This window comes from Sarcophilus harrisii, chromosome 3 (genome assembly GCF_902635505.1).
Source record: "Sarcophilus harrisii chromosome 3, mSarHar1.11, whole genome shotgun sequence".
Classification (NCBI taxonomy): domain Eukaryota; kingdom Metazoa; phylum Chordata; class Mammalia; order Dasyuromorphia; family Dasyuridae; genus Sarcophilus; species Sarcophilus harrisii.
This window is the reverse complement of record NC_045428.1, coordinates 30288130-30302585: the sequence shown is the minus strand read 5'-3', so window position 1 is coordinate 30302585 and position 14456 is coordinate 30288130. Positions and strand designations below refer to the sequence as shown.

The window sequence follows — 14456 nt, the reverse complement described above, 5'->3', positions numbered from 1 at the left end:
GATTTTTTTTTATAGAGGCAGTTTCATAGTGTTAAAAATTATAAGAATAACAGATTATAAAAATATTTTAGCCTGTAGTACATGTTCTGATTTAAATGAACTAATCATCGTTAAATAACTGAGTGACAAAAAAATAAAAATAAAAATAAACAGTAAATGGTGCTTAGGGCAGATGCCTTGTAGTGAATCAGTCTCATGCTGTTGGCGATACTCCAAATACCTCGTCTCGTTCACTTATAACAAAACTCTGGCCCTATCGCTACACACATTGTAACTGATTAATGTTTACAAGTATATGATGATTAAAAAAAAAAAAAAAAGACATAAAGAAGTGACTGGTGATTATCATCTACTGAACGGTAACATATAAAATCGAAGGTTGAGAGACACCGGTGAAAACAGTATAAAGGCAAATTGAAAGAAAAAAACTGAAAAGAAAATTCAGCGCGAGGAAAGCTTGCTTTTGGTATCTGGTTTGCTTATTGATCCAGTTGAACCTCTTCCTAGTTTTGCATTTCAAAAAGGTGCACCAAAACACTGATAGTTTATTCCTAGCTAGAACTGTAAAACAAGAGAAGTATATAAATCAAAGAACAAAAAAGGTTTTTAAAAAAATTTTTTTAAAAAGAACTATCTGGATAAATGTGTGTATTACAATGCGTAGCATTACCTAAATTCATACCTCGGACTCTGTTGGACTGGTCTACTTCATTAAGAAGTATTGTAATATAAAGGCAAACAAAACAGACAGGCCCGCGAAGCCAAGGACGATGAGGGCTGCGAATTGTCCATCAGTAGGCATTGGGCTCTTCCTTTTGGGGTCGTCGAAGCACCCCGTTTCTGCCGCGAGCATCGTCTCATTCCGCTGTAGTACAAAAGCGGCCGAAGGGCTGAAGGCTCCACTCAGCTCCTGTGAGGTATCTAAGCAACGGCGACACACGGACACGCGGAATCGATAATCGGTGTTGCTCTGAAGGCCTGAGATTTGGAAGGTTGCTTCTTCCCCTTTGTACACCTTGGCGAGAGAAACGGGAAAGTCACTGTTAATCCATTTCACAAAGGCAGGTGAACCAGGAAAATCTCCTATGTCCATATGGGGCAATTGGGGGGGGGGGGGGGGGGGGGGGGCTCCATAATGCCCAGAGTCAGAAAGACCTGCCTGAGGGTGAACCCAGCCTCTGCTTGCCTCAGTTCCCTCATCTGTAAATGAGGTAACAATAGCACTTCCCTGTAGAATTGTAATGAGGATTAAATGAGAAAATACAGAGTAAGTGCTGTATAAATGTTAGCTGTTATTAAAGCACGATATAGATGTTAACAATTATTATTGTTATTAAAGTGCTAGGTAAATGTTATTATTAAAGTGCTACATAAATGTTAGCTACTGTTTTTATCAAATGCTAGGTAAATGTTAGTTATTATTATTATCAAAGTGCTATATAAATATTAGCTACTGTTATTATCACTTGTTTGGCTATCATAGTTATTATGATATTATATATAGTATATAGTATATATTATATATAGTTACATTATAGTTAGCTATTATTAAAGCACTAAATAAATTCAAACTATTATTGCTAAAGTGCTATATAAATGATAGCTATTGTTATTACAAAAGTGCTATAGAAAAGTTAGCTATTATTAAGCACTATCTAAATGTTAATTATCATTATTAAAGCACTATCTAAATCCTAACTATTACATGCTGTGTAAATGTTAGCCATTGTTATTATCAAAGTGCCATATACAGGTATGCTATTATTAAAGCACTAAATAAATGCAAACTATTATTATTATTATTAAAGTGCTATATTAATGTTAGCTATTATTACTATCAAAGTGCTATACACAGGTTACCTATTATTAAAGCACTAAATAAATGCAAACTACTATTATTGCTAAAGTGCAATATAAATGATAGCTATTGTTATTACCAAAGTGCTATATAAAGTAGCTAGTTTAAAGTACTATCTAAATGCTAATTATCACTATTAAAGCACTATATAAATTTTTACTATTATTATAAAAGTACGACATAAATGATAGCTATTGTTATTATCCGAGTGCTATATAAAGGTTCGCTATTATTAAAGCACTATCTAAATCCTGGCAATTATCATTACTAAAGAGTGAAAATGTTTGCTATTGTTATTATCAAAGTACTACATAAATTTTAGCTTTTATTATATGACAAAGAGGGGCAGGGCTTTGATCTACATTCAATATGAGAATGCATTTACCTTAAGGTTCAATTAGATAAGTATTTGTTTATAATGTAAGAGCATTTTTATGGCTATCTTTGCTTTTATGTCACTTTAGTTTCTGAATGTACTTCTTCCTGGGTCACTAGTCAGCAAGCCCAATTCTTGTAGCAAAGAATAAAGAGGAAAAAACCAGTACTAAGAGAGAATGGATATATGCAGTGTTCCTCACCCAGAGTTCTGCACCTTTGCAAAGAACAGAAGGATTATTTTCTCATCTCCTTTTGGAGGTTGAGTTTTCCAACAAATAATTATTAGGTGTCTATTTTGTGCAAGGTGCTCGGCTAGAGAGCTATGTATAAAAGTTAAATAGTCCCTGTCCCCAGAAAGCTACCACTCTGCTCCTTATAATACTCCTATTTATCACCCTATTACTACTCTAATTCTCTTAAAACAATATGACAGTGCTTCCAGGAGGGTGGAACATCTGAAATAACTATCTGAGCTTCCATGATGTATTGTCATCCATTTATTAAACATATAATCAAGCACAATAAGTATTGTGCCAATTAGTAAAGCTATAAAGACAAATGGGCAAGATTTAGCACAGCCTGGCACATAGGAGTCACTTAAACAAGGATGGATTTGACTTGACTCAAGGCTCTCCAACAATGTACAATCTTGAGGACAAAGTCTACTTCCTTTTTGGTAAATGGAGAAATAGTGCTTACACGATAAAAAATAATATGTATAACATAAAATATACACACAGCAAATGGAAAGAAGTTTTCTCCTCCCTTTCTCCTTTGGGAGTGGGATTAGATAAGACCTTGTCCAGGACAATGGTGTCAGACTCAAATAAACACTCAATTGACCAACTAGCCATGCATGAGTACGGCAGTTCATTCATTCATTCATTTTCTCATTTACTGTTTTCCAATTTCCAACCTTTCTTAATTTGTTTCTTTCTTTTGGTATTTGTGTATATATTTATTAAATGTTATATGGTAGCTCTTATTAAATATGGAATGGAAGGAAATCTGAGTGTAAGGATTCAGAAGGGGTCACAGTAAGAGTCCCAGTGCTTTCTTACGGATTTCCATTCTGACCTCAATTTTGAAATTTAACATGATTGTTGTTTTTTAAATGACTAACATTTAGGGTGCTATTTCTAGCAGACTTAGCCTCAAAACACTCAGACTTTAGACATGACCAAACGTATCATCTCTCTCATTGTTCTGTTTACAAGATTTTTGAACCCCACTCTCCATCATGTTACCCTTTCTAATGAGCAAGAAGATACTGATTTGTGCCTTGGGAAGTGGGATTGTGAATTTAGCTGCAACCAGCAAACAAATAACAAGTCTCAGTAAAGGTTCCATGATAATTCCTTCCTGTCTCTAAGACAATGACAAAGTCTATAGTGTTCATAGTCATCATCAATGGAGTTCATTGCCCTGGCAATCTTTCCTGTGGCTATTTCCAGAGTTTAGAATATGCCAGGAAAGTATCATCCCCAGTCTGAATCATTTCTCTATGTATTCACAACATCAGCCAAACATCCAGATCCTCAACTGAGCAGAAGAGACCCTTGGGTCTGGGGACTCAATATGCTTTCTATTCTGGGACTACCCACACAAGTACTTTTTTGCCTTGATGCAACCATTGTCCTTATAGTTAAGAAATCAATATGGGTGCAAAAATGTTTGTGGCAGTCTTTTTTGTAGTAGCAAGAAACTGGAAACTGAGGGGATTCCTATTAGCTGGAGAATGACTGAATACATTCTGGTATATGAATGTGATGGAATATTATTGTTTTGCAAGAAATGATCAGCAGGATGATTTCAGAGAGGCCTGGAGAGACTTACATGAACTGATGCTGAGTGAAGTGGGTAGAACTAGGAGATCATTGTACATGGCAACAACAAGATTATATGGTGATTGATTCTTATGGAAGTGACTTATTCCAACAATGAGATATTTCAGAGCAGTTCCCATAATCTTGTGATGAAGTTTATGGGAACTGAGTAGCATTTTTACTTTTTCTGTTGTTGTTTGCTTGCATTTTGTTCTCAGTTTTTTTTTTTCCCCTTTTGGGTCTGATTTTTCTTGTGCAGCATAATTGCATAAATGTGTATAGCTATATTGAATTTAACATATATTTTAACATATTTAACATGTACTGGATTACCTGCCATCTAGGGGAGGGGGTGAGGGGAAGGAGGGGAAAATTTGGAACACAAGATTTTGCAAGGATCAGTGTTGAAAAATTACCCATGCATATGTTTTGTACATAAAAAAGTTTAATAAAAAAAAAAAATTCAAAGCAAAAAAAAAAAAAAAGAAAGAAAGAAAGAGAGAAAAGAAATCAATGTGAGAGTTTTACTTTGTGAAAGCAGTTTCATGTAAGTTTGTTTGTGACTCATTTTCTCTATATGTACTTGCTAGTTTTCTCACAATGATGGCCCAAGAGTTTACAAGACTAGGAAAAGCATGGAGGAAAGTTATCATCTAAGCCTCAACTAAAAGGTTTCATGACCCATTGCCTGGCATGGGGTTCTGCACATAACCGGTGTGATTATGTGCTATGCTAGAAAGAGCAGCAATTTTGGAGTTAAAAAAACAGTTCTAATTCTGCTCTGAACACTTACTGGCTTGGTGACCTTAGACAAGCAAGTTTCCTCATCTTTAAAATGAAGCTATTGCACTCAGCCTCCAAGTTCCATTCTAACTTTAAATTGATGATATCATGACTTCTCCATGTTGGCACAGTAATAATCATGGATTTGGATTTGAACCCTGGTTTTCCCAACAAAATACAAGTAGCCAAAATTTCTTTTGAACAGGCTAATTATTTGAAAATGTACATTATCAGTAGATAGTTTAGCATTAATACCCACAAAATATCTTACATTTAAATAACCTTATATTTAACAAAAACAAACCCTCCCAGCCAGCCTCAAGAATTCTATCCCCCCAAACAAAACAGTTGGAAAGGGGATCCTTTGTTATACAGAGCTGCAGTCAGAAAACAGCGTTCATTTCTAGAAACTGATTACATTTCAATTTATTCCCTCACTCTGATCCCAGTAATGGAGCAGAGAGCCGGTCACCAATAAAACAGCTCTGTATACATTTGAATTCTCTTATTGTTGTCGGCCTTTTTCTTTTCGAAGCTAAAATGACCTCATCTCTGTAACCCTTTGATTGTTGCTGTGCCTTATCCCTGAACTGTGTCCACGCTCTGCAACTGTACGTTTCAGGATAGAAGAACACAGTGAAGGTCTGTTTAATATAGAAGAGTCCTTCTGACGTCTTGTGCCCTTATTCACACATTTAAAAGTGTGCTTTTTCCTTTTATTAAAAAGCTAGCACTACATGGTTCATTCCTCGTACCCGGCTTCCCAGCTGAATATTCCTTGGTCTATGCCCCTCATGGCTGTGCCCCTTTTGTGGTAATGTGCTATGCTCTTTCTGGTTCCCTTTTGAATCATGAACAGAATGTTCCTGGCCTACTCATGGTTAAGACACACAAATAGAAATCACAGGATTGCAGTCTGGGAAGGGACCTTTAAGGACACTTAATTCAATCTGTATCTGCTAGAATTCTACGATATACATGACCCTCCAAGACGGGGGGGCTTACTATTTCCCCAGGCAGGGCATACTGGATACCAAGGTCCCTTTGACCAAATATTCTACTCCATTCTCTGAAAATTCCCATGAAGTCGAGTAGGGACTGGGGTTATTTCACGTACATGGTTTGTTTTGTACACAGATGTCTCATCTCCCTGTAACAGATTGTAAGCTCTGAGATTTCTCTGCTTTCTTCTTCATCTCTTTGGAGCTCTGAGCAGAATGCTGTACTCCTCATCGCTCAGATGGAAAAATGAAAAGAGTACATGCATAAAAGGTTCAGTAAATTACCATCAGTAATGAATGATGACAAATGGGTCTACCAGCCGCCCTTAGTAACCAGGACAGCAAAATTAGGAAAAATGCATAGAGGGTGGTAGGTCCTTCAGGATACAAGTATTTCGGCTAAAGTCCAGGCCAGCTACTTTGGTTTTAAATGCATAAAATACCTCGGATCACAAAGGAACCCAATTACGTTGTGTTATCTTAGATTTTTTTTGCATTTAAAAATCATTATCGAGAGGGGTTTCACTAGACTGTCAAAGGGTTATAACACTCCCCAAAAGAACTCCTGCTCTTGAATGACAAGGTTTATTTCTTTTTCAGGGTTATATTTAAACAAGAACAGAAATGATAACCAACTGAGCCCTGAATTAAGGTACTGAGCCTTTAGGGGTTACTGTGGTTGCATACACCAAACCTCACGTTAGGGATTCTTTTATCTCAATTAAACAGTTTAAAAGGGCTGATGAATTTATATAGAGAGTTGGGAAAGGATCTCAGAGATCATTTAGTTATTCCCCTAATTTTACAAATGGGGAAACTGAGGCCCAGCCAGATTAAATGACTTGTCTGTGGTCTGACAGAAGTAAAGGTCACCTTTCAGATTTGAGCCTAGGCCTTCTGGGTCCTCCCATTACACTGTACCATGAAGGGAACACATGGAAAAGACTCCACTAATTTTAGAAGATAAGAATATTGAAGATGAACCCCAAAATGCATTTAAAAATCTATATTAAAAAAGCCAATGATGATTTAAAATATTATTAGGAAGAGGGGTACATATTGGACCTTGGGGCATATTCACCTGATCTCCTAAAGCAAAGCAGGTTTTTGTTTTTCTCCCTAAACATTGAGAGTACCCAAACAGTCAAACAGGACTATGACTGAGAAGCTGCTGCTGTCAGTGAGTGTGATTCAATTAGTGTCCATTAACATTTCTGGACAGAAAACTTTTCGGTACAGTATCTAAGCACCTCGGGCCGACATCCAGCTTTCTCCCTGGAAACCAGGCTGCTGTGACTTGTGGGGCTGCCTCTGTGCTCCAGTTGTTGGCTCCAACATGCCCAGGGGTACCCCCTTTCTCTCCTGTCTGTTTTGTTTAAATGACCAGACCTCTGATTTCAGGGGCACATGGAAACTCCCCCGTGAAGAAGCTCTGTCTGGCTGCTGCCTGCTCTGCCAATTATAGTCTTAGACATAGAAATTAAGTGACTCGTCCAGAATCTCACATTTGGCAAGTGTCAGACCAGGTTTTCCTGTCCTTTGGGGGAACTCTTGATTCATTGTGTCAAGCTTGTTTTATACCAAGGAAACCCATTCCTCCTCTTCTCAGAAGATGAAATTCTATCCAAGGTTCAGTTTAAAGACCATGTCCTATATGGGGTCTATCTTGCTCCCCACCCAGTTATTTGTGTGGATATACACACATATATATGAATAAAAAATTTGCTTAGATTAAGAGTTCGAAGTGACCCTATGGCTATCTACTCTAACTCTATAGCTTCTTAGTAGCCATCCATCTATTCCCTCATTTGACAGATGAAGGTCTGAGTACAATGTAACTGGCTGTATACATTTTGTTTTCTCCCATTAGAATGTAAATCTCTTGAAAAAATAGGTCTATTTCTTTCTTTTGCATCCCTAACATGTAGCAACTTTATATAAAGTTGGAATAAATGATCAAAATGTACTTTGAGCTTGCAGGAAGGGGTAAGGTTCTGGAGACTGATTTAGAGGTGCTATCATAAACGGGCAAAGTATAAACAATGGAATTAATTGAATCGGGAGTGGAAACCATCTCAACAGGTTGTAGACTAATGAGCTTATTAGGAGACTGGATTGAGACACATTTCCCCAAAATGATTCCCAATAAATTATTTGTTGAATAAATGAATGTATACACTAGTTCACTTTGGTTGCTAATCACAGCCCATGTGGAAGGTAATCTTGAGTCAATTCTATTGGTGAAGAGAAAGGTCAAGGAGTCAAGATGCTTGTCACTAGCTTAGTGCCCACCGTGTATATTTGGTGTCTGCCAGCTTATCCATGAGTCCAGGGTTTGAGCTGTCCCAGACCAGTCATTCAGGACAAGAAAGGGAATACAATCATTCAATGGACATGGAATCCAGCTAGAAGCTATAGTCTGAGTGAAGACGTCTAACAATCACTCATATATTGTGTAGGCATTTCATGTGCAGAATAAGTAGAGGCAGTCCTTTGTTCCTAAGATCCTTCTGATCTTAGGAGGAGTATGACTCCAATTGTACATGCCTTACGTAACTCTAGGACTTATCTACCAAGTCACAGACAATTTGGTAGAGAAGCTAGAGATAGGAGTTCCCAATGAAATCCCATATCTTTGAGGTTCCCATGTGCAGAAGAAATGGGGCCATTCTCCAGATTTGGTTCTTTTTCATTTTATTTTGTTTTATTTTATCAATTTGTTTGTTTATTTATTTACCAATCTATACCAACTTATTATAAATAAATTATATTATGCATTTATATTATTATTGATAAATTTATATTTATGCAACAATGCAGATAGATGGAAAATGTTAGTCCTAAAGAATGTTTCTGGACCTCAATTTTTTTTCTTTTTAAAAAGAGCACATTGGCCTATGTACATTGCAAAGTTTCTTCCAGCTAAACCCAAGATCTACTGACATCCAAAGTCAATCTCATTGACAGTCAACAATATGGTTTTTCTCTCACAGAAGGGTCTTGTAATTATATTATTCTTATCTGTACTTAATTGTTTAAAATCATTGAAAATGACTTTACTTCCTGAAATCCATAAACAATTCCGATTGAAATGTCCTCAGGGAAAGAGTGTGAATTTTAAGGTTTGACTCCAAATCACCTTATGGCACCATATGTGTTCCCTTCTTTAAAGGTGACATGAATATGAAAAGCTGGAGCTCTGGGGACATTTGCAGAAGCATGCTAGCTACCATTACATAAACCATTGAGTGTGGGAGCAGGTACACACATCACTGCTTGTTTATCTTGGTTCTGGTTACACTGTCCTCAGGCTGACACCTTTCAGTTATCTTGGAGGCATGCCTTTTATCCTTGGTGATGGAGAGAAGCCACCATTTGCCACAGATACTAAGGGCAGGTGCCTGGTATTATCATAAACAAGTGTCCCTAATAAAGGAGGTCAATCAGTCAGTAAGAATTTATTAAACACCCATTACATACTGGAGGAATTCAGAACTCTACTATATCTTACTTTGCTGTGACTACTTCTGAGTTCTAGGCTCAGTTCTGATATCACATTTTAGGAAGGATACCGATGGTTTAAAGCATCTTGAAGTCAGGGAGCATAGTAAGGGAGGGGATTAGATATCATGGGCATATATAGAGAATAGTTGAAGGAATTGGAGGGTGTGGATCTCAGGAAAGAGAAAACGTGGGCAGGGGCCAGGGAAGAAGTTCTTAAGAATATAAAGGGCTGACCATCTGAAAGGGGTCTTAGAATTGATTGAATTATAGAGAAGGGAACCACAGAGGAGAAATGACAAAAAAAAATTTAGCTTTAAACATGGCATGTCTTTCCTCTGAAAGCTATTCCATATTTTGTTTGCATGCTATCTTCTCCATCTGAATGAGGGTTTTTTGAAGACAGACACTACAATTGTCTTTCTTAGTTTCTCCAGTGCTTAGTGTAGTGTTTGGTACATTGTAAATCTTTAATGAATGCTTACTGATCCAAAGGGGTCAGGACAATTACAGTTGTCCAGAAGTGGAACAGACTTCCTTGAGGAGTAGTTAATTTGCCACAACCAATCAACCAAGCCTTCCAGTGGAAGTTGAATGAAATAAGATTCTAGAAATATGTTAGATAGAAAACCTTAAAACTGACCCTGATCTAAGTACATAACTTCCCTCTTCTTTAGGTTCTTCTCATCTTTAGGTTCTGCCATCTGGGGGAAGGGATGAGGGGAAGGAGGGAAAAAGTTGGAACAAAAGGATTTGCTACTGTCAATGCTGAAAAATTACCCAGGCATATATCTTGTAAATAAAAAAAAAAACTATAATAATGAAAAAAAAAAAAATCTTCAGGCTCTGCCCCTAAGAAAAATGACAAAATCTTCAGGGTATCTGAAGTCCTCCACAATATAGGTGTTGCCTGTTATAATATGGAAAGAGGAATACCTCCATATAATATGGAAAGAGGAATACCTCCTCTTTCCACCTCTATTTCATACTGGTTCTGTTTACACACTTTCTGTTCTAGTGAAATGGGACTACTGGTCACTTTGTGCATGTACCATTCACTTTCAAATGCAATATTCCATTTCTCACCCCAAGAATCTCTAGTTTCCTTTGAAGCATACCTAAGAGACCACATCTCCTATACAAGGTCTTTCCTCTTAAGTGATTTTTCTCACTGGAAATTACTTTTTCTAATTTCTTATTTACTTAGGAGTATGTATCTTTGATCTCCCAATAGCATGTAAATGCTTTAAAGTCAAAGGCTGCCTAGAAGGCTTAGTATTCCTAGCACCTAGGACAGCACCTGGCACAAAGTAGGAGCTTGGTGAAAATACTTTGAACTGAACTAAAGAGAACTGAAGTCAGATATTAAATCAAAGGTTGGCAATCTCCATATTTCTCCAGGAGAGTACTGCCTATATAACCAGTCTACAACTTTTAATATCATCATTCCAAAAGTTAAATCTACTGACATGCCTATGGTGATTAATAAAAGACAAATGAAATGGCAGTTATAACTGAAATGTTGAATTTGATAGCAAATTGTAATCTTGGGTCCCCTAAGGAGACAAATTAACTTAGCAAAAAAAGGAAATTTTAACTAGGGTTGTGCATATCTGTTTCTGAGAGATGCTTTACTACCATAAAGTAAAGAAGACTTAACTCAAGAGACACTTTTCACTATCTCCTTGGAAATGTATTTATCCTACTTTACCCATATAATTCTAAAATCCCCAAATTCTTTGTTCTTATTGCTTTTGGATTTTTTTTTTTAATTGGGAGGAAGGGTTTGCCTTCTATGAGGAATCAGCTTTCTCTACATTCAGAGTATGTCCACATAACACACATCTTGTAATATATCAAAGAAAAGGCATATGGCAGGGGATTAGAAAATAAAATATGATGATTCCTAAATTCATTGTATGTTGATAATGAATTAGATCACTTTTCTTTCTGGGGTGCTTACCAGAGAGGATCATGGGATCTGGAACTGGAAGAGACCTTAGTAATTATTTAATTAGACTAATGCTCTTATTTTTACAGCTGAAGAAATGCAAGCCCAGAGACATGAAGGATGTTTTTGAAGGACACAGAGTAGCAAAAACAGTAGCGTTGGGATTCAACTCATCGGATTCTAAGACCAGGGCTACTAAGGGGGCAATGGATACCTGCTGGGCAAGTGACTTCACCTCTGTCTGCCTCAGTTTTTACCTCTATAAAATGAGAGTAACAGCACCTCCTTCCCAGGCTTGTTGCAAGGATCAAATGAGATATTATTTTAAAGTAGATAGCACACAGTCGGTACCCCATAAATGTTTATTCCTTTCTCCTCTTTGCTTTGTATGTCCATGTTGCCTCCTTGGAAGGCCAAAATAGAAATCTCAACTCCAGTTCTGTTAACTTGGGGGTACCTCAAGTTAACCTTTCCAATCTATAAGTCAAATTTTATTCATTCATTTATTATTTTGACCTCCCATTTTAATTTGTTGTTATTCTTTTAATCTACTGGATTTTGATCTAGGGCATATGGTGGTATTGTGGAGAGTGAGGAAAAACTGATTTGAATACTTCCTCAGATATTTGTTTGCTGAGTGACTTGTGATTATCACTTAAATCTTTTCTTACCTCAATTTGGAGATAATAGCAATTAGCTCACAGGATTATTGTTGTGATGATTAAATAAAACAATCTATAAAGAATGAAATAGTCTCTGATACACATAGGTGTTTAATAAATGCTTGCTCTCTTCCCCTTCCTTCCACTTTGTAAACTGACTACATTTCCCTTTCCTATTCTTTGTTTGCTTTCCCCCCATTAGAATGTAAACTCCTTGTAGACAGAGACTACCATGCTTGGTCTCCAGCTTTTACGTATGGATTTAGTGCTATCTATTTATCTATCTTTATTTTGTGCATAGGTACTATGCAACCTAGATTCCTAATCTATAAAAGAGATAATTGAGGCTCAAAGCAGTAATTTTTGTACAGAGCTTTGTGAATTTCACAGCACTATATAAATGGCAGCTCTGATGACCATGTGGCTTGGGACTCTACTATAGTCCAAAGGGTGGGCTATTATATAATTTAGGATGGATGTTCTTGCAGTGATAGCAACCATGAGGTCATTTCAGCTCAGTGAAAATACTCCATGATTCTTTCTGTTTTTACTTATTTTGACAGGATTCATGATTATTGGGTTACTCTTCTTACTCCCCAAACCAATTTAGGTTTGTTCCAATTTAGGATTTTTAAAATTGGCATGAGCAATTATGATAGCACAACACACATAGCAGAATCTTATGTTCTACAAAGACTATTTTTTTAACATCTGTTAAGGGATTTTGACATGTCTAATGAAAATGGAGATGATCTAAAACAAACATGAAACTAAGAAAAGGATTGCTCACTTCAAAACTTGGCCCTATTGAGTTCTCTTGAGTAACAAAAAGTCTGTTCCAACATTTGGTCAGAACCAGGGGAAAAAGTCAGTGATTCTTAGGGGTTAGTCTGGCCCCTTCCCACCTTGGTTAGAGCAATTCTGGACAGTATAGGCAGTTCTAGAACTGGCCCTTGAAAGTCAATATCTATTTGGTTTTTTAGTACAATGGAAAATCAATGACTTGAGTCAAAGGTTCAAATCCTACTCTTTGACACTTATTTACATGTGACTTCGAGAATGTCACCACCCCCTTGGGTCTTGAAAAAGACAGGATTAAAAAAACTGACCTCCAGAGAAACTTTGCTCTAGCTCTATAAGTGTGGTTTTAAGTGGTTCAATGAACTCATCCTTTCGACAAGTATTTATTAAGTGCCTTTTATATGTTGGGAACTTTGCTGGTGATACAAAGGCAAAAATGAAACAGTTTTTGTCCTCAAGAAGCTTACATTCTATTATGTGTTAACATGAAAAAAAAATCTAAGAAATTCACATATTGATTTAAGATGCAGAACATAAAAGACCCTATAGGTTAGGCTAGAAGTCTTCTGGGGTCTTGTTTAACCCTGAGATTCTGTCCATCGGAATTTGTAACAAACAGTCTCATTCTCTATTACAAGTAAAAATATAAAGATGTGTTTCCTTCCTTCCTTTCTTCCTTCCTTCCTTTCTTGCTATCTACCTATCTATTTCAAACTCATGTAAAAGAAGCTGCTAAATGTAGTAACAGACATTTAATCAGCAGACATTTTTCAGGCATTTACTATATATGTCTAGTACTTGTCTTTAAGAAGCTTCCAAATAATTTCAATAAAATTTCCTCTTTAGCATCCATCCATCCATTCCCCAAAGAATGTGAGTCAGGCATATGGTAAGTGCTGGGGATAATCTTGTGTCCATTTAATACCAATTTATTGTGGTTGTACTTGACTCTTTTTGACCCTGGATGGGGTTTTCTTGACAAAGATACTGCAGTGGTTTGTCATTTCACTCTCCAGCTTGTTTTACAAATAAGGAAACTGAGGTAAACAGGATAAAGTGACTTGTTCAGGGTCATACAGCTAATGACTGTCTGAGGCTGAATGTAAACTCAGGCTTTTCTGACTTCAGGCAGTGCCAATAGTCAGTCTTATATTAAGCACCAACCATGTGCCAGCAATTGTGCTAAGGACTGGCGGGATACAAAGAAAGACATATGAAAGTTCCTTTTCTCAAGGGGCTCAAGGGAAGGCTCTCAATGGACCAGGGTGGCCCCTCTGTAGAGTTCCGAAGAAAGGACACAGGATGTGCAGACATGGCTTGGCTGCCAGCTGCATTGCTAGGATGTAATTATCAGGGAAATCATGAATCCATCTAAGTAGTTGGACTGATACTTTGGTTGGAGGTTAATGGGACACTGTTAGGAGGGAGCTATGAGCTTAATGGAAATGTCCCCCAAAGCAGACTGAGGCCGAAAAGCTGAATAGCAAAATATTAAATGAATACACATACAAATGTGAAACGAACCAGAAAAATTCAGGTGAGCGTTGGAGGAAATGCTTTTAATCATTACAGCCAACTGCAGCCTCGCCGGCCCTTACCTCTGCTCATCACCACCTCCCTTTGGCACGGCCCAAGTTCATTCCTTTCAGCCACTCGAGTCAATTAGCAAGAACTTTAAGCTTCTGCATGTGGCAT

The 14456-nt window shown here is 37.2% G+C and overlaps 1 protein-coding gene across 2 annotated transcripts in view; it reads right to left on the bottom strand.

Annotated features, from left to right (window-relative positions):
• Nucleotides 1–289: 289 nt before the first annotated feature.
• FNDC3B (fibronectin type III domain containing 3B) overlaps nucleotides 290–14456 on the bottom strand; it is a 362569-nt gene continuing 348402 nt past the window's right edge. For both annotated transcript variants that reach the window (XM_031957667.1, XM_031957668.1), the window contains exon 26: nucleotides 290–1015. In XM_031957667.1, the coding sequence (XP_031813527.1) occupies nucleotides 704–1015 (312 nt within the window). In that variant the 3' untranslated portion in view covers nucleotides 290–703. The remainder of the gene's footprint in view (nucleotides 1016–14456) is intronic.